Genomic DNA, 20,445 nt, shown 5'->3' with positions numbered 1-20,445 from the left:
CTGGGAATAGATCCACGATCGCCCCGCTTGTTCGGCGGAAGCCCTGCACGAGTTAAAATTAACTACTAAGTGTCAGTCAAACCAGAGCATCCCCAGTGCCTTTTGTGTTTTTGCTAACCAGTAAATCAATTACCAGGAGAGACAAAGTTCCATCTAAAACAGCCACACTTGTTGAAGCTCGAGACAATTTACACTGCTTTATGCTGGACCAGAAGCCATCGGACCCAAGGTCACCGTTCGGTTCGACCATGCCTGGGTGATCCCATCGAGCCCTTTCGACGACAGTGACATGGATTCGCAGGTATGTGTTTATGGGGCAACTGCCTATATCATCGAGGTGGCCGGATAAGCGGCCAAATATTCTTGCCCTGATATATTACTGGCTCAAAATGGTAGCGTCAAAATTGCAATATCAATCTTCCATTATGCAACGAATGCAATTTACACAATTGTAAAAGCATGTTCTAGTGAAGTCCCCCATCCCAACCCTACACCTACTGTCGTATGCCCTTCGATATTCCAGACTCGACAGCCTTGATCTGAAGTGCCAAAAACTTGGAGTAGATCCGACACAAGGCGAGATTTCCGCCGAAGTACCAGAAGCCCGGATGACCGCTAGGGCGCCACATCTGAACGGTTTAATTAGCATGTATTTAGGGAAGATCACAAGTGACAGTCTCGAGATGAGTTAATGGCAGCTTACGGCTTGAACCTCTCCTTCTGCATCCAGATCCCAAACATCGCAGCACCGATCTGCAACCTTGTCACCCAAGACCTTCCTCACCGTCGTGCGCATATTATCGTATCCAGTGGCAAGGACAACAACATCCGCTGGCAGGGAATCACCGTTGGCCAAAAGCAGCTCGTGATTCCCAAAGCCATTGATACCGCCCGGGTTGTGATTAAGCTTGATCTTGCCATCGATGATAAGCTGACTGCACCCGACGTCGATATAATAACCTCCGCCACGGGTAAAGTATGCGCGTGCAATACCAGCTCCATCTGGCCCGAAATCAAGTTCGAAGCCAGCCCGCCGGAGTCCGTCTAGGGTCTCCTTTTCGGCGTCGGCAATTTTCTTCGTCATGTGTACACTCAAAGCAAATTGAACAGGCCAAGGGAGACTCTCGCAGGCGATATCACATTCTTCAGTTGGTGGACTACAATGTTGGTGTTAATGTGACGTGAATCTGGGAGATCTGAGTATAAGAAAACGTACCCGCCATCCTCGTGCATCCCACTGTGCATCATAAATACCCCTTTGTCGGCAGTTATAACATATGTTCCACTGCGCTGCAGCATAGTGACGTCTGCGCCGTTCTCATAATAGTTCTGCGCGATATCATGGCCGCTGTTACCAGTTCCGACGACGATAACTTTCTTGCCACACACATCGCTCTCCGACGCATCGTGGTGCTGACTGCCATGGTACACATTGCCCTGGAAAGATTCTTGTCCCGGGAAGGGGGGGATCTTCGCCTCACCTGAATGTCCTGTGCACCATACAAGGTGACGAGGCCGGATGGCACGTTGGGACCCATCGCCGCCAGCGAGGATAACCGTCCACTGGCCTGCACCTTCGTCGTACTCCGCTGAGACGACTGAGGTCTGCATCCAGATATTTAACTCCATAATGTTGGCGTATGCTTCAAACCAGTCACCTAGTTTATCTTTCGGTGTAAACTGCGGCCAATTCTGTGGGAAGGGCAGATAAGCCATGTGTGTGAATTCGGCTGGATCGTGCGTGACAAGTGTCTGCGTCGCGATAAATCAGCATTTTCTTCATCACTTAGATCAAGTTCCTCCGATGTTATTTACCCGATACCGGTTACGCCAATTGTCTCCAACACGTTCATTCTTGTCGACAATCAAGCACGACACGCCGAGGCTCTGCAAACGGGCACCCATGTTCAATCCAGCTTGGCCTAGTGTCTGTTAGCATTTCAATTATAGCTAGTCATCTTCACGAAGGAATCCTTACCAGCCCCAACAACCAGAGTAGTCGGCTCCTCATCCAAAAATTGTTTCCGTCGATTCCTGCGCTCAATCCATGTGCCCCCAGCCAGACCACCAGGCATCGACTCTGTCGTCCCCTCAGCTCGACGCTTCCCGAGTGGCTCCCGAGCGGAGCTGAGCTCCTGTAACGATGTGTACATAGCATACGCCTTCCAAACTCCATCATCCGCCTGGGTCAAGCGCAACATGCCCGTTCCTGTGCCAACGGCAGTCTCGAAGAAGAACATGGAAGACACCCAGCTCAACCCGTCGACGACCTGCTCTAGACGTGGCTGAAACTTGCCCTTATCTTGTAATTGGAACTTGGACAGTTGTGCACTAGCCTGTCGTTTGCTCAGGAAGCTTTGGATCTCAGCGGCTGAGTGTACGGTGCGCATGTCCCAGTCCAGGGCCAGCATGTCGCGCCACCAGGACTCAGCGTGGAATAGCTCCTTGATGTTTAAGTTTTCTGAACGGGAGAGCTGGACTTCTAGAGCTGAGAGCCATTGCTGGGCGATGCTTTTCGGGTCGGAGAGTACGTCGGAGGGTGTCTTGGGCAGTTGGATAATGTGTGGATTTCCACCGGTTAATGTTGTTGCCATCTTGAGGGTGGCTCAATGGATTTGCTTAGTTGCTAACTTGAACAGGCGTTATAAGGGTATGTTTCAGGCAGCGAGGCGGAAGTATGCTTTCTGCTTCAATTGCAGACCCTTGTAGGAACCCTTGTTCTTATACCCTGTCTTCCCCTCTATTGCCATTTTGCCGGGTAAGGTCTTAGGCAACTGAGCCGAGTTCCACGGCGTGCCTCCGAGCGATGGGCAGCTAGAAAACGTGGAGTACAACGCAATGTTCAGGTGGAGTCGCCTAACGTCAGTCACCCCGGCCTCCTCCCCGAGATTCTGAGAAGATCGGAATAATATCCCCCGAGCTGACCACTTCGAGGCAGGTCTGCCGAGCGGATCGACCCTAACAGGAAAATCTGGCGATCGGTTCTAGAAATTTGCCAAATTTGGCATCTGCAAGCTCGGCTCATTTACTCTATTGCAAATATATTTTAGAAACCTTCAAGTTTCATAGGGCACGGGTTCGAGTTGTTGCTTCAATTGGAAGAAGCACCTACATAGTCCTATCCTACTATTCTGACTTAATTATGTTACTTGAATTCTCATTGGATTTTGATTGAATTTTGACAGGTTGATTGATAGAGTTAACACCCCATCACCTACAAGTGACAGGCTGATTGTGGACCTTCTTTGGGCTTGGATCTAGCCATTTGAGTGATGAGAGTGCTTCGATTCATGACTTGCTGCTGGGTGGAATATCCAGAGTTGGGTTCTTGGTAAAGAAGTTGACTGGCTTCAAGGAAACCTTGAGCATTTTCCAGGGCATGCCAGGGAAATCCTCAATAAGTATTCTCTCGTTGGATACTGCCTCACCGCAGGTATCACCTCCTTCTCGAAGCCTGTATGTTAATTTTAATTTGTATACTAACAAGAATAGTCGGCCGCTTGCTTATATGGCCTTGTGATGTCTTTTTATTAGTCTTTTTTAAGTGTATATAAAGGCAGTAAGAAAATAGCATACTCTATAAGAAAGACTTTCCTATATATAACATTTGGTTTCAACTTCTCTTTTTTAGCCGGCGTATCTTCTCCTTCTATACGCGATACTCTATACCTTACTATTACACCCTATATTCACGACCAAAGACGCTTATTTTCTAATATATTTTCGCATACTTGTAAAGTGAGAGTGGATCTAAAACTCTGCCTAGTAATTGAACTAATGAGAGTGTTATCTCCCGTGTGGCATCCTTAGTCGACCGTAGATGGGTTCAGAATTTTGAATGTCCGGTTTGTTTCAGCATTCAAATAGACCCCGCAGCTTTCTTCAAACACCGTATCTTTTGTGATGTACCCAACTCTCTGAGGATTGTCCACGGGATGTAAAAGGCATTGGGAATGCCTCGTAGATAAGTTGGTTCATGTAGCCATCGATCATAGGATCGACCCGAAGTGAAAAGACATGTTGATTGTGAGCGGCCAGAACACCGAGACTCCTAGTATATCGGTACTCTTTATTGATATATGGTGTCAGTACTACACATGTCCCACTCTCAGCTAAAATAGGCAAATGTTGAACACTTCCAAACTTAAATCCCCCAAGAAGATGTTCTATATCCCCTCCGAGGTTACTCGTAGTAAACTATGGAAATAATACAGAATTACCCGCGTTTCTTTTATACTCGTCCTGCCACAGAGCGCGTGCTCAACAGAGGATCTATCCTATCCCCACTTCCCTTCTTTTTACTCGGAGCTTTTATCACCGCTCTTCAAGCCTGAAAATGGATGATCCAAACCCGGAACCTTCGAAATATACTTGCAACACTGTCAACTGTTTGGGAAATTATAGTACCATTTATGCGGGCTTGATTGTCGATGCCGTGCTTGATTCAGCAATTTTGAGGGGAAAACTCACCGAGTTGGTTAGATTATGGCCAATACTTGGCGGTGGTTTGATTAAAGATGTGAGTCCATTTTTCCGCTACTACGGCTTGCTTATATCCTTTCTAGACAGAACCATGGTCTTTCACTTGTGGTTCTACTGTCGATTATGCCAGTAGGGATATTAACCAGTCACTGGCTACCTATCTTCCAATCCGTCAGGAGCAAAATAGCCATGAGCCGAAAATCATGAAAAGCCCGGAAATATCCGCAGTTGATGAGAAATTCATATTCGACGTTCCTCCCAACCTCGCAAACAGTTTCCGCCTTCGTGTTACTCTCCTACGAGATGCTACCTTGCTCTGCTTTGGAATCACGCACAATATCTTGACGGCAATGATTGCTGGGAAGTAGTTAAAGCATTCTGCGACCTACTGTCTAATAAGCCAATTCCTTTGTTTGCTCTTCCGCCTGACACTGGGGATGTTCGCATGTCTGATCTGGTGAAAGTCAAAAACGAGTGCACTGAAGCGGAATCCAATTTTCACTACCAGACTCATGCGCAGAATTACGATAGTGGGATATTTAAGCTGGCAATGACTGTGTGGCGTGTGCTGTTGACGCTCCTTGCTTTGAAGTTGGGATTCCTTGAGGAGCTTACGACCAAGTTTATCCACATTCCAGGCACATGGGTTGACGAATTACGGATCAAATCACAGGAGGAGCTGAAAGACTGTTCCCCCAAGATTCAACTCACAAAAAACGATGTTATTGCTGCATGGTATCTGAAATCCATCTATTCCCCTCAACCTACAGCTACATCCCTTGATCCAGTGGACTACTTTGGGATTATCAATTTCCGTCGCTTTCTTGAGCCCCCAAAGGCTGGAACATACTACATCCGCTGTAGTGTTGGTGCCCTCCGGTGTAAGTTCTCTGTACAGCAGCTGAAAGAAGAGTCAGTTGCTGAAATTGCTCGGGATATACGCCTCACAACATTGCAATATACATCTACCGGATCTGTCCACCAGAGTCTTCGGTTCTCGGAAGATCATACATCCAAGATTCTCACATTAGCTCTGCGCGGCACTGGAAACCTAGGGTGTGCTGTGGTATCCCACTGGACAACATTCGATTATACTGGTCTGAATTTCTCTAGCGCCAGTCTGAATAGTCAGAAAACGTCAGTCATATTTGTCAATTCTATGATTGTAAACGCATGGGACGTTAAGATAGCACCTGTTGCTGTCGTCACGAAGAATGGGTCTGGAGGCTATTGGATTCGCGCTGCGAATACATCTACTGGCTGGGATCGGTTCAGCGAATCTGGTAGCATGCAAACTCTATTCCCTACACAGTGATCGGAGTCACCCATCCTCGGTTCACGTTCATAGTCCAACCAGGATACTTCTTTTTCCAGAAATGCTCCAAATGCTCTAAATAAAGGAATTGTTAGTGACGCATTATATTGCAGCCTCGTTCAACAGCCCGGCCGGGCTAGCTCAATCGGTAGAGCGTAAGACTCTTAATCTTAAGGCTGCGGGTTCGACCCCCGCGTTCGGCTATTCCTAAAAACCAAACCTAAGATTTCTTTTTTGCCTTTCTTAAGGCAAGTGTTTGGGAAATTTATAAAGTAGGGGGAAGAGACAGCTTTGAATCCTGTGTGAGAAATCAAGAGCGAGGGCTCTGCTTTACATGTTGGCGCAAGGACATCGGCATACCGGAGGATTTATCAATCCTCCATGTTTTGTCACTGTAAATGCGGGAAAATACAGCTTATTTTACCAGACCACAAAAACCACAAGAACCAAGGTTCTTGTTTGTGGCCTAGGGAGGCCTTATTCCATTGTGACACATCCTATTGGTCGACAATCATGACCCACCAAGTTGTGGGCCCTTCCGCTAACCACATTCAGTGGCCATGGACCCAAGGCAGTCTGTCTGCCTTCCAGGATGCGCTTACCGGAGGCGAAAGTCTAGTGAGAGGAGATTTACTTGAAATTTGTCTCTGACTTTGTTTCTAAGTTTTACCCTGGTCATGGGATGGCGGCAGCGTTACCCAAAGGTTATGTCATTAGCTATCTATCTGCGTTGTGGTTATATAAAATCGTCTATACAGCTCCGCCACAGCAAAGAAAGGACTCCCAAATAACCAGAAAGTTGTTATCCTTCACAAAAGCGAGCCATATTGATTGGTTGAAGCTGGCGCATTCGGTATAACAAGCGGGGGATTACCCGGTGCGGAGAACCCATTGTGGCGCGCTTTGTGATTAACTACATCTGATAGGTTGCTTTTCAGATTGGTTAAATGACTATCTTGGGGAGAATTGGTTTATCACTAGTACCAAGAACACGGAGGGCTAGATAGATTGGCAACTTATGGTTTTTGGCATCAAGATTGTTGGTCCGTTTGCAACTTTAAAAAGAACTTACCATGGCTTCAATAACCATGGCTTCAATTGAATGGCCACTTGAGTGCGATGTGCAAGACCATATACCTAATATAAAGTAGATGTTTCACATGTTGACGCTCGGAGATTGGAATATGATGGGGTAACTGGCAAGCTCATGCTCCTCCATCTGCCCACAAGCTCATGGAGGAAAGCCAACTCGTTTGAGCCAAATGCCAAATTTAACAAGAGTCTATGGCCCCATGTTATCAGCTCACGTTACCCCTAAGGTGACGTATGATAGACTCTAAGTTAATACCTGGGGAAGGCGGTTGAAAGTCAGTAGTCGAGGTTCTAGAGCCACCAATGCAGGCGGGCTATACAGACCAACGGTGTCTGTCACTATGACGCATGAACCAGACAGTCTTACATCGCTCTGCCAAGGCTCAGTCGACCATCAGTTCTATCTGCGTGTACTTGAACGCCTTTTGCTGGCGGGTAGGATATAAAAGAATGGCCGAATCCCTAACCAACCCTTGCGGCATACACCAATCACTGGATTAAGCCATACTTTTTGATCTACAATACCTTTTTGATCTACAATCCGAACGAAATGAATAATACCCAGAACCTACGCATCAAATCCGTTGGACAGGATACATGGCTCATGGGTGATTGTCTCAATAAGGTCACGGGACACTGGAATCCAAGCAGCCTGCGACTAGACAGCTACCTTGGAGACGAAGGAGGTTCGTGATGTGTGCCATTTACTTTATCGTTGCTAACAGTGCCATAGGAGACTTCCAATGGGGTGGTCATGAGTTCACCGAGAAAGCCTCAAATATCACATTCAATGCTGATGAGGGTGCTGCTCACCAGCCCATTTTGCGAGCTGATCTGCTGGATGATGCAGGTGAATTTCATGAAGCAGATAAGAACTTGTCTGAGCGGATCTCGAACGTCAATGGTCAGTTCGAATTCCGTTAACGTTGGTAAGTTTTTCGGCTGAAAGAGAAAATGCATAAACATCCAACAAATGTCTAATATGCAATTCTTTAGATTTCAACCCTATGAACACCCAAAGTTCCCTGTCATTATGTTATCGTAGTCCAACTACTACATTTCATTAGTATGCTGAAAAGTATGCCATCCGAAAAGGATTCAAAATAAGATGTTTCCACAAACCAAATCTTTGATTCTCTTTTTGGAAGCAAACAGTAGCAGACATGTAAATTAACTGATTTTTTTGGCTTACTTTGCTTGTCGGATAAAGAAGTCTTGATTTTCTTAATAGCGTACTGCGTTTTATTGAACATTGTCAGACAAAAACCCGAGGATGCTCCATAATTCCGGATAGATCAGCTTGTCTATTAGTCACGTATTGTACACGTATAATTGCTACTGTAGCTACATAATAACAGAACAGAGCTCATATTTTCCTGATTGGCCAGTTGTTTACTGCTCTGACAAACATCAACATCATGCCTGATTCTCACGGTATCAAGCAAAGAATAATACCACAACGGTCTCAGTATCCTGCATGAACCAGATAGTTTTGAGAACACATTTCAATTACAGTCTAAATCACTTCATTGGCCGATTCGGATGCTAATGCGTACTGTGATCTTCAGAATCGATGGTACTCTCTGATTCCTCTTGAGATCATGTGGTCTAGTATTTCAACTATAATTTCCCTTTTTATTATGTTGAGATCTCCCATAGGTTACATGATCTGTCCCAATATAGGAGTAGACTAGTAGACTAGTTCTCTCTTTTCCTCTAGTTTAGTACCTTGTACAACATTCCACTACCGCAATACATTACATTGTGCTGCTTTTATGATCTCATCCACACTGTAGACTCTAATAGGTTATGAGCCCGGGGAGCTCGTCATTGATCTAATCTCACGATATGTCAATATCCTTGGTTCTTTATACATCACGACGTACAGGGTTATGTCTCGCCTGGCACATCCAGTTAAATTTAAGTTAAAGATCTTTGTATCCCGCCAAGCCCCGGGAATTGCCATTCTAGGACATAAGAATAGCTTCAACTGCAGATCGACTACTACGTTGCTACGATCTGCCAGGATAATAGGCAGAGTCTCAGCAGTATCTCCTGCGTAGGGGACTATACGTACAGATTTCTGCTAGGCGAGGCCACCTTAGGGTTGAACCTACACTTTGGCACAACCCACTCTAACCCGAACTCGAACCCAACCCAACCCAACCCAACCCAACCCAAAATGGGGTTTGGGTCTAATTCTATAACCTAAAACCTAGGTAACCTATTAGGGCCCTAATATAGTGTTAACTAGCTAAATAGACTTCAAGCGTATATGTAAAGGATATGCCTGGGCGCACATTCTTCTGCAGCATGTGGATAAGATCAGGGAAGTTGTATCCATTTCCCGAGAAGAGGGATGAGCTGTAACGAATATTCTGAGTGAGCCTGATTACCGTGTTTCGAAGTCTGAAGTCTGATTGTACAAAAATCTGTTATTTCATGTTTATTTTTATCAGAAACTCGCCCATGTATGGCCTCACCTAATGAAAATTGATCCGATTAAATTCCAATTCCTGGCACAACTCTCAGAGTCTAAAATGTATCAATAGCATAGTATACTGGCTCTAATGCGGAACTACATCCTTCGTTCCAATAGGCTGGGTGTTGTTCATTAATCTGCCGTTCACAATATCGCCTATAGTGTATGCAAGAAGCGCGAGTTCACCCCTAGTACCGGCGTCGTCTCTTGACGTCTTTAATGGCCCTCCAGTTGTCTTCTCAGCATCATTCAATCCATTATGATCTCTATGAGAAAACCTCAGTACGAGTGTGCCCCTGGTATATATTTTTTTTATCACGATTCAATAAAGAAGCGAACAATTTGGTATTCAGTAATGGGAAAAAAAATTAAGTACAAATAGAGATGGTCCTAAGGTCATGTGTATCGACCAGGTTGGTGACATAAATCAAGTACCAAATGGATTCTCGAAGGGGTTGATTCTTCTCTTTCCTTTTTGTTCTCTTTTTAGATTTTTGTCATTAACTCCATGGAAAAGAGTCAGGAGGGGCGAAATCTAGAAAATTGCATAATTAAGCATTTGCATATTTGTGATCAAATCAAGAACTTACCAAGAGAACTGCAGTTGACCTTCACGATTATTGATTCGTTCAGCTAAATTTACATCCCCTTGCAAGTATCTGAATGCGTCGTCCTGCAGTTCAGCTCGCAGGACGGGGACACGGCTACCACCTTCCTCGGGATTGAATGTGATGTTTCTGGCACGCTCAGTGAACTCATGTCCACCCCATTGAAAGCGTCCTATCGTAATGTCAGACAAGGCAGATTGATTAAGTAATATAATACATCACATACCTCCATTATCTCCAAGGCAGGAATCCAGTCGCAGCCTGCTTGGATGCCAACGTCGGGAACTATCCATACAATTGCCCACGAGATAGGTGTCCGCTCCACAGGGCTCGATGTGAAGATCAGTGGTGGCATTCATCTTATGGAATTGTGATCAAGAAATATGGTTTGATTTTTAAAAATAGTGTTCTTACGTAGAATATCTTAGCGATTAAGACAATATTTATATCTTGAATACTGAGAAGTTTGTTTTAACGCTCAGATGATGTCTCTTGAGCACTTGAGATGACGCATCCACTGTGGTTCTAGACCTAAGTTGCGTATTCAATCTCTTCGAGTTCGCGCAAGCCGAATAGAAATCAGTATCATAAAGCCTAGAACGTCTCGAGGGCATCATTGTACCTCGAAAGGAAAGTCAGGTGCATTGATCATATGCATGATTATATCATATGCTCAATAGAATGGTGATTAAGTAATTCATCTAACCTTTATTAGACACACAATAACCTAGAACTTTGATATCCTTGTTGATTGATCAATCAGATCAGGTTTCTTTCTCTCTATTCTCATTTCCTAGAGTTGACTGACTGGAATTCGCGACATAATGGCTAAAGGTCTAGGCTTAGCCTTGCTAGATCAACTATCATCCTATCTACGAATAGATGTAATCGCACCATCATCATCTGAGGATAAAACAGGTAGAACCAAAACAAGAGGCCATGAATTCAGCCATGACGGCCAGCGGCGAATAATCACAATGTTTTAAGAGGCAAATGGGTTGGTCCAACACGCTCATCCATATTCTCTTGTGATCCTTGAATTACACAAGAATAAGTACCATACTAATTTGTGGATGCAAACGGTTAACCGTGATATGTCTGGTGGTCTTCATTCTCCAGTCAGGACCAGGAAGTTTCATCCGCAGAAGACGAGAATATGGTACGGGGCCTAGCCGAGACTATAGATAACCCGTGTTCCCCACGGAACCAGTACCAAGTAATCACGAACTTCAAAAAAGAAAAAGAAAAAGAACTTACATTTCTCATGCATTAAAGCCACCCAAGAATGGCCCTAGCCTACTTCATGGCACAGAAACTCCCGTAAAGGTACTCGAGTTTAGACTTGTGAGAACTAGGAACGATACGATTCCAAGCACCAGCGTGCATAATGAAGCTTGACGAACTTTCAATAATAACCCGAAAAAAAGAGAAGTGGTATGTGACGTCACTGAGTCATTAAAGCGTTTTCATGGCCATAAAACCGAGAGACGTAACCCTCTTCAAACGACTGTCTTCAAATAACAGTATTATGCCCCCAGCGATACACCATGTCTGAATCTCATCAATCAAACCCACAAGACTCTTACGACGAGTCTCAGATCTATGTAACTTATGAGGTCGCAACAGCTCACCTACGAAAGAAGCTGACTCGCAAGGAGAAACAACTGAAAACGCAATATCGGCTTATTAGCATTGCATTCAACTTGATCACAATCACGCAAGTAATAGTCGGCGCAGCTATTACCGCATTGGGACCTACAGGCGGTGAACACACGTTAGCAATCACTGTCCTCGGGGCTCTCAACACATCTATTGCCGGATTGTTAGCACTGCTTAAAGGCAGAGGGCTCCCGGAGCGACTGAGAAAAAATATGATGGAAATAGCCAAGGTTTCAGACTTGATTCAAGAAAGAGCAACCTTATTGAGATATGGCAATAACCACGTCTCCGATAGCGGAATTTCCCTTCTTTTACAGGAGGCTTTCCAAGCATACACTTCCGCCCAGCAGATCATTGAAAGGAATCAAACAGATACATATGCCAATGAAAGTATGCCCCAATCTTCTGTCGTCGCTACAGATATGGATGGGGCTCCAAGTCAAAACCGCCGAATGGATGAAGAAATGGGAAACGTTAGTGCGATTTGATAATAACAGGAACCTTTGCCAAGGTTAGTAATAACGGACCTAAAATACAGATTATCTGACATTAACTCTTCCTTAGTGCCTCTTCTATCCACCGGATTACCTCTACATAGTCATGGGGGCCCTGGATGTGATTGATATAAACACATTCGCCATATGGTTAGGCAATTTCAGCTTTATGTTTCTCAACCCTTACCCAATACCTCATTTGTTTATAAGAGTAGTAAATCTATACAAAACTTATGGCAAACATTAAGCAGAACAAATAACTGGTACTAGCATTCTTGCATGCAAAACAAAGATCCCTTGCCATTCCGTAACACTACGGAGCCATTAATTCCGCCACCACCATTCCTTCCGACAAAAGGAATATACTTTAAGAGGACCCATAGCCGATCACACCCTTTCTAGGTATCTGCTCTCCGTTAGTACAGACTAACTTTAAGCCTATATCTAGACCTCCGCAAAGCCCAACCCAGCCCATCTCGGAGCTGACAAATCGACCTCTATATTTGCTATATTACGACCTTCTACTGATCGCATGAAGTTCAAACTTGGAATATATTTATACGTACTAGTGGGCTTCTACCTCAGGCCCACAGCCCATCGGTGGGCCCTTGTTGGGCTTTGGGCTTTCCGGGCTCTGCAGAGGTCTACTTGTATCCAGTTGATATCAATTGGGTATATGCATGCAATTGGAGGGTGGCTTTAACAGTGAAAAGAAACCACGGATGGCTGAACCACGGACGAAGTTAAGTGCAAGCTTGCGAACTCGGATGATTGACGTGCGTCATGTGGCGTACCCGAAATTGGCGCGGTCATCCGTTCCGGATGCTAAAGTTTAAATTAACCTGCGGGGAAAAAGCTTTAGTCCTCTGTCCTGTGTTAAGTACACGAAAGTAATAGTATATTTAATATTCAAAGCGATGCTAACAATGTTTAGACTTTGTTGACTAGGCTTGGCATGCCGATTCTACCAGGCAGATCGAACCAAATTCTAGGTGCTATGGTCAGATAGATTGAGCATCGGATAATGCGAACTCTCACCAGCTGTTTCCTCCATATGAGCTTGACTGGGCACAAATGTAGACTCCAAAACCTTATTGATGAATTTTGGTTCCTGATCCACAACGGGGCTCAGACAATGCCTTCGTGCAGCTCCGTTCCAACGAACTTATGTAGTCCCACAATGATTTGTCCTTGCTTCTTGTTCATGGGCCAAACTCCCTCGAGATGCCCGAGCTAAGAAAGCTTAGAGTTTCCTACTATTTTAACCGAATCCCGAAGGCAAATATTAGGAGTGATACATCCTTCTTTCCCACTCTTTTTTTTAAGCTGCAGCAATTTCTATTACACCGCGCTTGGTACCAGAGAACTAAAAATGGCTTGTTTATGCATGAGTCCATGACCACGACAATATGCTATATAAGGCCAATAATCTAGACCAGCTAGATGAGTCTAGGCCTAAACTGTGAGATTATATTACTTGGAGCTCAGTTAAGCAGGTTATTCATGAATTAGCGCGGGCTTGGCTAAGGAGGAGCGTGGTGGTTTCCAGTCGTTCCAACCTTGTTACAAATCTCTCAGAGAGCTGCAGGTACATACGTCGAGGGTACACAACGCCTGCATCTACCACACCAATATCTTGTAGCCATTTTCCAAAGTTAATATTAAGTTGCGATCTCGGATGATTGACATGTCATGCTTTACTCCGCATTTGCAGACACCAGATTATTGTTGCACGCTAAATCTCAGTATTCGCTGACGAAAGAATTCAAAGTTCCATTTTCTTTTCAAAGATTCGTATTAATCGAGGACTCAGCTGAACATCCAGGCTATTGTCTAACGGAGGTCTACTAGTCAGGGTAAAAGCCTATCGGCCGGACAAGGATTGCACGATGGAACTAGGGGTAGACTAGGTTCTAACTGCGGCTATGCTAGTAGATGGCCTTACGAAAGCGCTTCTAAGACAGAAGCAGCATCTCTTTAGAGAGCTGATTGGGATGAGAGAGATCAGTTATCTGATCCGAGAAACAGAGGCTGTTTGAAGAGAGTGTAGAAATGAAGGAATTGACAGCTCTTGAAGCTAGGAAAATGTAGGCTTTAAGAACTGGGGGGTATGTCGAATACTAAGTCCGAATATATGGTAAAAACCAGGTAATATACCGGAAACATCATGTGACATTGGGTACCAGGCATACCATACAAAAGTACATATTACAGTTAGTCATCATGGTCCGCACAGATTGTTGAAATAGCGGGTTTAGTCATTTAGTTAGTTAGAGTTGTCAACATTGGTCATTTATACCATACATTGTTCGTACACCAGCTTTCTGTCACTACTCTACCCTTGGGATTGTGGATACAGCGGGCCGGCGCTTATATTATCCCGTCCAGCGCTAGAAGCTTTGATTGGTCTGGCTAGGTCCCCCACCTTTTCACCTCGCTGCCTGGCATGTCCGGCGCCAACATGTTTCTATCTCTGGACCTTATTGTCGTTTCAAGAACTCCCTTTTACTAGAACTCGATAGACTCTCGGTTTACTTCGATTCCGCTACTCTCGAAGACTGGGTCTTCCTATAACCGCCGAGACGCCTGCTTCACCTGTGTTATCTCGAAGATGACGCCCGAGGGGGTTGAAGGCGAGGCCAGCCTCCACGATTCAAGCCACAACACAACAAGGACCATTTACGACTCTAGCTTTTTCAGGGAGCACTGGGCGTCTACGCTCCCTACCCCGGCCGAGGTGAGAGCTATCAACGAGGAGTCAGGCAACATCCGTGGTACAAGGTTCAACCGACCCCCGCCTATCAAGTTTCTATCGTTGGGCCTGATTGTTAAATATGGAGCCGATACAACCGTTATAGAGGCAGAGACCCAACATATAGTATATAAGCAGTTAAAAGGCAAAGTACCAGTCCCCGAGGTGTTTGGGTGGACCGAAGACGGTGGCCAAGTATTTATCTATATGTCTTTGATAGAGGGCGAACCCTTGGAGCAAAGATGGGGTGCTTTGAACGATAAGGAGAGAGAGGCTGTTTGCAAAGAGCTTAAGGGCATGGTTAAGGCCTGGAGATCGTTAGAACTGCCCGACCAAGTCTTTTACGTAGGTAAGTGATTTGAATTCATTGCGGTAGCTAGGTAGAACTATACTAAAGTACCCCTTAGGTGGCCTAGATAACCAACCTCTAAATGATATCTTTCTTTCCGGTCACCGGGACTTGGCTGGCCCATTCTATGGTGCAGACGCCGTCCAGAAATTTCAGGATGGCTGCGATATCGAGATTGATAGGGAGGTACCCGTGGTCTTCACGCATAACGACCTTGTGCCCCCAAATATCCTTTTATCGCCCGGGGCGAATCCAGTAGTAGCTGCTATCATTGACTGGGGCCAGGCAGGGTGGTATCCTGCTTACTGGGAGTATTGCAAGGCGCGTCGCGTTAGGCCGAATCCGGAATATTTTGATGAAGACTTGGATGAAGAATGGAATACGAGATACCTGCCAACTATTTTAGACCCGGTCGATGATGAGACAGTATACCACCCTTGGCTGTGGTTTGTCTTGTCTAAGGGTATCTAGTTATGCGAATGAATATGCTCGTTGGAACTATACAGCCGTTGGTAGATAGAAAATATACCTTACCAATTTTATATGTATTCTAGCCCTTAGGACATAGGCACATATGGTCAGGCCGACTGAGGTAAAAAAAAGAAACCTCATACATACCACACTCATCGCGTATAGCTAGATCAAATATCCATCCTCTCGTCTATTTACGTCACTGGACGGTCGCGGCCATCAGTCAATGGACCTGGAGCCCAGCTAGACCTAGACCAGTGGACGTACGTCCAGCTTAGACTTAGGTCCGTAGCAGACCTGAAACCACAGCCTTCTGACCACCCAAGCCCAAGGTCCCTGTTTCTAAGTCTAGAGTAGTTGCAAGACCGTGGTCTCAAGACCCGCCAGGCGGTTTGTTTCGGCATTACTTATTTTAGATTGCGCCACAATAGCAGGGCGACGGGGGCATCGGCGTCACGCCCACGAAAAGCCAAGTTATAGCAAAATTTCACGTTCAAATATATCAAGTATTCAAGCTAAGAGATTTGCCTCGCTTGGTTTCCTCATAATGCCTTCTTCAGCCTTCTCCAGATCTGTAATTAAAAATGGGGTCGGATAATAGGAGCCCTAGAAAAGTTAGTCTTTGGTCATATGACTCGTGTCTGCCTGCATACTAGTTGTGACCCAAGAAATCCCCAAAATCCCGAGACATCCGCCGACAGGATAAACTTAGGGAAAGCCGGTGTACGAACAATGTATGGTATAAATGACCAATGTTGACAACTCTAACTAAAATGACAAAACCCGCTATTTTAACAATCTGTGCGGACAATGATGACTAACTGTAATATGCACTTTTGTATGGTATGTCTGGTATCCAATGTCACATGATGTTTCCGGTATATTACCTGGTTTCTACCATGTATTCGGACTGGTATTCGACAGAATATAACGATATAGGATATATAGCTAGCTAATATCAAATCAATTACTATACAATTTAACGTATAGGAGCTATATAATCCTAGTAATAAGAAGAAACCGGAGCCGCTAGTAGTACTGAGGAAGGTTATCTCAATTAAAGAAGTATAAGAGAAATATAAAGACTAATAGGTCGATATATTAAAGATACTAGAAACTAGTTAGTAGTAGTATTATTATCAAAGGATGTAGTAGAGAGAAGAGTATAAAGATATACTCCCTAAAAGACGGGAGTTATATAGCCTTTAAAACCCCGAGAACTTTATAACCAGTACTTATATTTACGATAAATAAAGAACCAACGCTATTATAGGATTCGGCTAGAAGTATTAAAGGACTCGGTTAAAAGCCCATTAAAGCGAAAATATAACGATATAAAGGTATAACAAAGATAAGAGAGAAAGGATCTTGGTCCACGTACCGCTCACCGTCGACATGGTGGATCTGCCAATGGATATAATGGGTAATGTTGTCAAGGGAAGAGGTCTGGATTTGATCTGACCCTAGGGTAGACGGTACGATAAATAATGAAACCCTAGATCACTAAAAGTTGCTCGTAAATTTCACTGAAGTAATTTAGTATCTTGAGGGGGACTAGGAGAGGCCCTCAGTTGAATAACAATATCAATATTAGGGTATTCCACTCTGGAACTTCTGTAACTCCTTGTGACGAAGCACATAGTATACAACCTAACTATAAAGCATCATGCACATTGACCCTAGATTTTGACCCTGCTGTCAACGCACATTCATCATCAAAACGGTCATGGCCCCATGCTTCATCATTGACGTTCGGTGCAGGCGTAGGTATCCTTTGCATCCGATAGTTCCTCCCAACGGACGCACCCTTAGAATCCTCCGTACTCCACGAGAACGAACAGCACAGGGCTCGCAGCAAGGGACGCATAGTTGGCAAACAAGCGCAAATAATGCCGACACAAGGCTCGACGAAGGTCCAGGTGGCGGCCTCCATGATAGAATCTAGAATGAACCAGTCAGTTATCGTATCTCCAATGGGGAACTCGAGAAAACACACAGGATATATCATCGTTCTCGAAAATATTAAGCGTAACCACGCGCATGATACTCGCGACACAGACACTGTTCTCTGTAAGTTTGTATTCCGTAGGGGTGGGAGATATATAGACATACAATCCACCGAGAAGGAAGATACCCAGAATGGACAGCTTCTGCGATAGGCGTAGTTGGAGCTGTAAAACCATAGGGATCGGCAATGCTAGGATAACCGCGTCAATGATGAGATTGGATATCGCGTTCCCGAAGAAGAATGGTTTTGGGTTAATGCATGTACCGGAGAGCTGTTTGTTCCAGTTCAAGGCGATCGGACGACATTGAAGGAGGACGGTGATGAAGACGGAAAGACACCATGATAAGACCAGAATGCCAGTGAGTAAACTGGCGAGTTGGAATTTGGGTACGCTGAAGATTCGGCGGTAGAGTAAGAGGATGGACATTTTTATGGTGGGGACAAGAAGGGTGTATGAAATTTCGTTTGCGAAGAAACACTGCGATTGATGTTAGAGTGCATCGGCCATTTGGGTTCGCCCTGATACTCGCTTGTTGGAAGATAACTTTCTCTGCAATGCTTAGCTCACTCATGTGTTTTCCTAGTCCTCCATCTCGGGCCCCTATGAATGATTAGTCGTGAGTGACTTGGCAGTGATATAGGGACCGTACAGAAAATCGCTTCCCCAAGCATGGAATATGCCAGGACAATCGACAGACATATTACATAGTCATCCCATCCTAGGGTTGACTTGGCCGCTCGCGCAGCAACGCGAATGGCAACAACAATCGTGGACAGTACGACGAGCGTAGCGTCTACAGCAATGTATACATTTCCACGGGCATTGGCTCCCATAACGCGGTAAAATGACCCCTGGTGAAGACAAAATGAGCGCTGCACTGTAGATGCAAGAAACCCGACACCCGATGAGCAAGGTGGATGGCAAAAGTTCAAATCCTTAGACGCGACGAAAACCATATATTAACCATCTGAGATACGACTGAGGCTACAGCTACTACTCCTTCGCGCATTTGATAGTCGGGGGCCAAATCGCACGTGAAAAGTTGTTGGATCTGCAGTAGAGTTTTTCACGGTTTCACATTAATCTGCATATTTTTGTCTTAACTAACCAGATGCTTTATGAGGTAATACTCTGCCGGAATTAATATCTAGATATGTATTACTGGCTATTATTGGTTACTTCCTCAATTAGAGTTTGGCGGATCTAGTTCTGTGGAGTTGATAAATTTCAAGATTCAATAGATGATTGGTCTGATTCACTATGAAGCGGGTCTACTCCGTATTCGAAAACTCCGAAGCAGGACCGGCCAAACTCTCACAGCTTCATCCGGCTAAGCTTCCTCAAAGTCACTTTTGAGCGATCTTTAGCACCAACTTGGCAGTCTCTTCAGGCATGCTCAAGAAAGGACTATGGCTCGCTGGGAGTCTCTCCACGTCCACAGTGATTCCCGCCTTCCGCACATTATCGATCATCATATTTTGTACCATTGGGATAAGAGCCGCATCTTTCTCACACACAATATATGTAGTGGGAATGGTCTGATATGCCTCATGCGTGACCGGGTCGAATTGAGCAGATTTTGGGTGCACTACGAGCTTCTTTGCCCAGGCAGCTGCATCCGCAGGAGGAAGGTCATTAAAGAACCAGGTCGCCGGATCAGGGACAGTTAGTAGAGCCCTCTCCTCCTGGACGCAGGGAGTCAGTATATCCCAGCTCAAATAAAAGGGGTTCATACATCAACTGTGACAAAAGGAGGTAAACGTCCTCCAAACATGCCAGCTAGGCTGTTTCCAGCCGGAGGCACAAATGCCGTCATGTATATCAGTTGTTTGATCGCCAGCCCATGCAAGGCCTCCGTGCCGACCATTCCTCCATAGGAATGCATCACCGCAATGACGAGCTTCCCGCTATCGAGGAGTGATTGCGCGGTTTGACGGATGAGTGTCACGTCATCTGCCAATTTCTTTGTTGAGGGTATATCATCGTTGCAGGTTGGAAGGCGAGGACAAATTGTTTCATACCCCAGCTTTTCGAATGCTTTGCAGAAGTTGGCATAGAAGTCCGGGTGGTGCCATGCCCCGTGGATGACAAGGATTGTTGGGTGAATACCGGCTGTAGTCATATTGAGCTGCAACGTCGGCCTCAAAATGGCGCAGATTTAGTGCTAAGCGTCGAGCAGCGGGTATCGCAGACTATTTTATCTCTAGCAAAGTTGGTTTGGTAGGGTGGGGCACCCCTGAAAATCGCATGCCAGCGTCTCCAATCTTGGAAGTGCTTCTCCTGTGACCAAGTGTCGGAGGACCCGAATTTCAATTGATTTGTGTAGGTTTAGGCAGCTGGATTAGAGTGGATTGACGACCGCCTCCAGTTCCGAAAGGCATGCCATTGGCCTTGTTCTAGAGTACTCTGAACTAAGGTCCTCCTAGCCACCTCCAATGGCACTCGCTGGGTCTTACATGCACCATGGTTGTTGGATATTGTAAATTGTTGGAGATGAGGCCAGTAGGACTACTAGAAAGCTAGGAGTGCACTGGAAATCTCTGAATTGCGTTAGGAGAGGAAGAGAAGAGAACTATCTACTGTGCGAGACTAAGTGTACTAGAAGCAAACAGATGAGGTCACGTGACCTGACCTCTAATAATAGTAATTGTGGGGAAAATACAGCCTATTTTACCACTAGACCATAACAAAAACCTCGGTTCCTGTTTAGAGCCTAGGGGGGGCCATATCCC

At 45.2% G+C, this 20,445-nt stretch overlaps 9 protein-coding genes across 9 annotated transcripts; 5 read left to right on the top strand and 4 right to left on the bottom strand.

Moving 5' to 3' along the window:
- Window positions 1–494: 494 nt before the first annotated feature.
- N7537_011223 (putative flavin-binding monooxygenase) lies at window positions 495–2,594 on the bottom strand (the record flags this gene model as incomplete). The annotated part of the gene is made up of 5 exons (XM_056902277.1): window positions 495–629; window positions 704–1,157; window positions 1,217–1,752; window positions 1,816–1,922; window positions 1,979–2,594. 5 exons carry the CDS (start codon window positions 2,592–2,594, stop codon window positions 495–497), a joined length of 1,848 nt encoding a protein of 615 aa, XP_056747564.1.
- A 1,742-nt stretch (window positions 2,595–4,336) lies between these two features.
- N7537_011222 (uncharacterized protein) lies at window positions 4,337–4,850 on the top strand (the record flags this gene model as incomplete). Its single annotated transcript, XM_056902276.1, has 2 exons — window positions 4,337–4,519; window positions 4,566–4,850. The coding sequence occupies 2 exons, from the start codon at window positions 4,337–4,339 to the stop codon at window positions 4,848–4,850; spliced, it is 468 nt and encodes a 155-aa protein (XP_056747563.1).
- Window positions 4,851–4,927: 77 nt separating this feature from the next.
- Window positions 4,928–6,008, top strand: N7537_011221 (uncharacterized protein; the record flags this gene model as incomplete). The annotated part of the gene is made up of 3 exons (XM_056902275.1): window positions 4,928–5,751; window positions 5,795–5,822; window positions 5,883–6,008. 3 exons carry the CDS (start codon window positions 4,928–4,930, stop codon window positions 6,006–6,008), a joined length of 978 nt encoding a protein of 325 aa, XP_056747562.1.
- A 1,431-nt stretch (window positions 6,009–7,439) lies between these two features.
- N7537_011220 (CVNH domain-containing protein) lies at window positions 7,440–7,813 on the top strand (the record flags this gene model as incomplete). Its single annotated transcript, XM_056902274.1, has 2 exons — window positions 7,440–7,575; window positions 7,623–7,813. 2 exons carry the CDS (start codon window positions 7,440–7,442, stop codon window positions 7,811–7,813), a joined length of 327 nt encoding a protein of 108 aa, XP_056747561.1.
- Window positions 7,814–9,957: 2,144 nt separating this feature from the next.
- N7537_011219 (CVNH domain-containing protein) lies at window positions 9,958–10,338 on the bottom strand (the record flags this gene model as incomplete). Its single annotated transcript, XM_056902273.1, has 2 exons — window positions 9,958–10,151; window positions 10,206–10,338. The coding sequence occupies 2 exons, from the start codon at window positions 10,336–10,338 to the stop codon at window positions 9,958–9,960; spliced, it is 327 nt and encodes a 108-aa protein (XP_056747560.1).
- Window positions 10,339–11,526: 1,188 nt separating this feature from the next.
- Window positions 11,527–12,126, top strand: N7537_011218 (uncharacterized protein; the record flags this gene model as incomplete). The annotated part of the gene is made up of 1 exon (XM_056902272.1): window positions 11,527–12,126. One exon carries the CDS (start codon window positions 11,527–11,529, stop codon window positions 12,124–12,126), a length of 600 nt encoding a protein of 199 aa, XP_056747559.1.
- A 2,617-nt stretch (window positions 12,127–14,743) lies between these two features.
- N7537_011217 (aminoglycoside phosphotransferase family protein) lies at window positions 14,744–15,704 on the top strand (the record flags this gene model as incomplete). Its single annotated transcript, XM_056902271.1, has 2 exons — window positions 14,744–15,233; window positions 15,292–15,704. The coding sequence occupies 2 exons, from the start codon at window positions 14,744–14,746 to the stop codon at window positions 15,702–15,704; spliced, it is 903 nt and encodes a 300-aa protein (XP_056747558.1).
- A 1,654-nt stretch (window positions 15,705–17,358) lies between these two features.
- On the bottom strand, window positions 17,359–18,546 carry N7537_011216 (uncharacterized protein; the record flags this gene model as incomplete). The annotated part of the gene is made up of 5 exons (XM_056902270.1): window positions 17,359–17,645; window positions 17,701–17,765; window positions 17,817–18,190; window positions 18,258–18,313; window positions 18,363–18,546. 5 exons carry the CDS (start codon window positions 18,544–18,546, stop codon window positions 17,359–17,361), a joined length of 966 nt encoding a protein of 321 aa, XP_056747557.1.
- A 513-nt stretch (window positions 18,547–19,059) lies between these two features.
- Window positions 19,060–19,835, bottom strand: N7537_011215 (alpha/beta hydrolase; the record flags this gene model as incomplete). Its single annotated transcript, XM_056902269.1, has 2 exons — window positions 19,060–19,398; window positions 19,449–19,835. The coding sequence occupies 2 exons, from the start codon at window positions 19,833–19,835 to the stop codon at window positions 19,060–19,062; spliced, it is 726 nt and encodes a 241-aa protein (XP_056747556.1).
- Between the last annotated feature and the right edge of the window lie 610 nt (window positions 19,836–20,445).

Source organism: Penicillium hordei, assembly GCF_028827395.1.
Source record: "Penicillium hordei strain IBT 12815 chromosome Unknown utg000006l_segment0_segment0, whole genome shotgun sequence".
Taxonomy (NCBI): domain Eukaryota; kingdom Fungi; phylum Ascomycota; class Eurotiomycetes; order Eurotiales; family Aspergillaceae; genus Penicillium; species Penicillium hordei.
The sequence above is the reverse complement of the archived record's forward strand: the minus strand, read 5'-3'. Positions and strand labels throughout refer to the sequence as shown.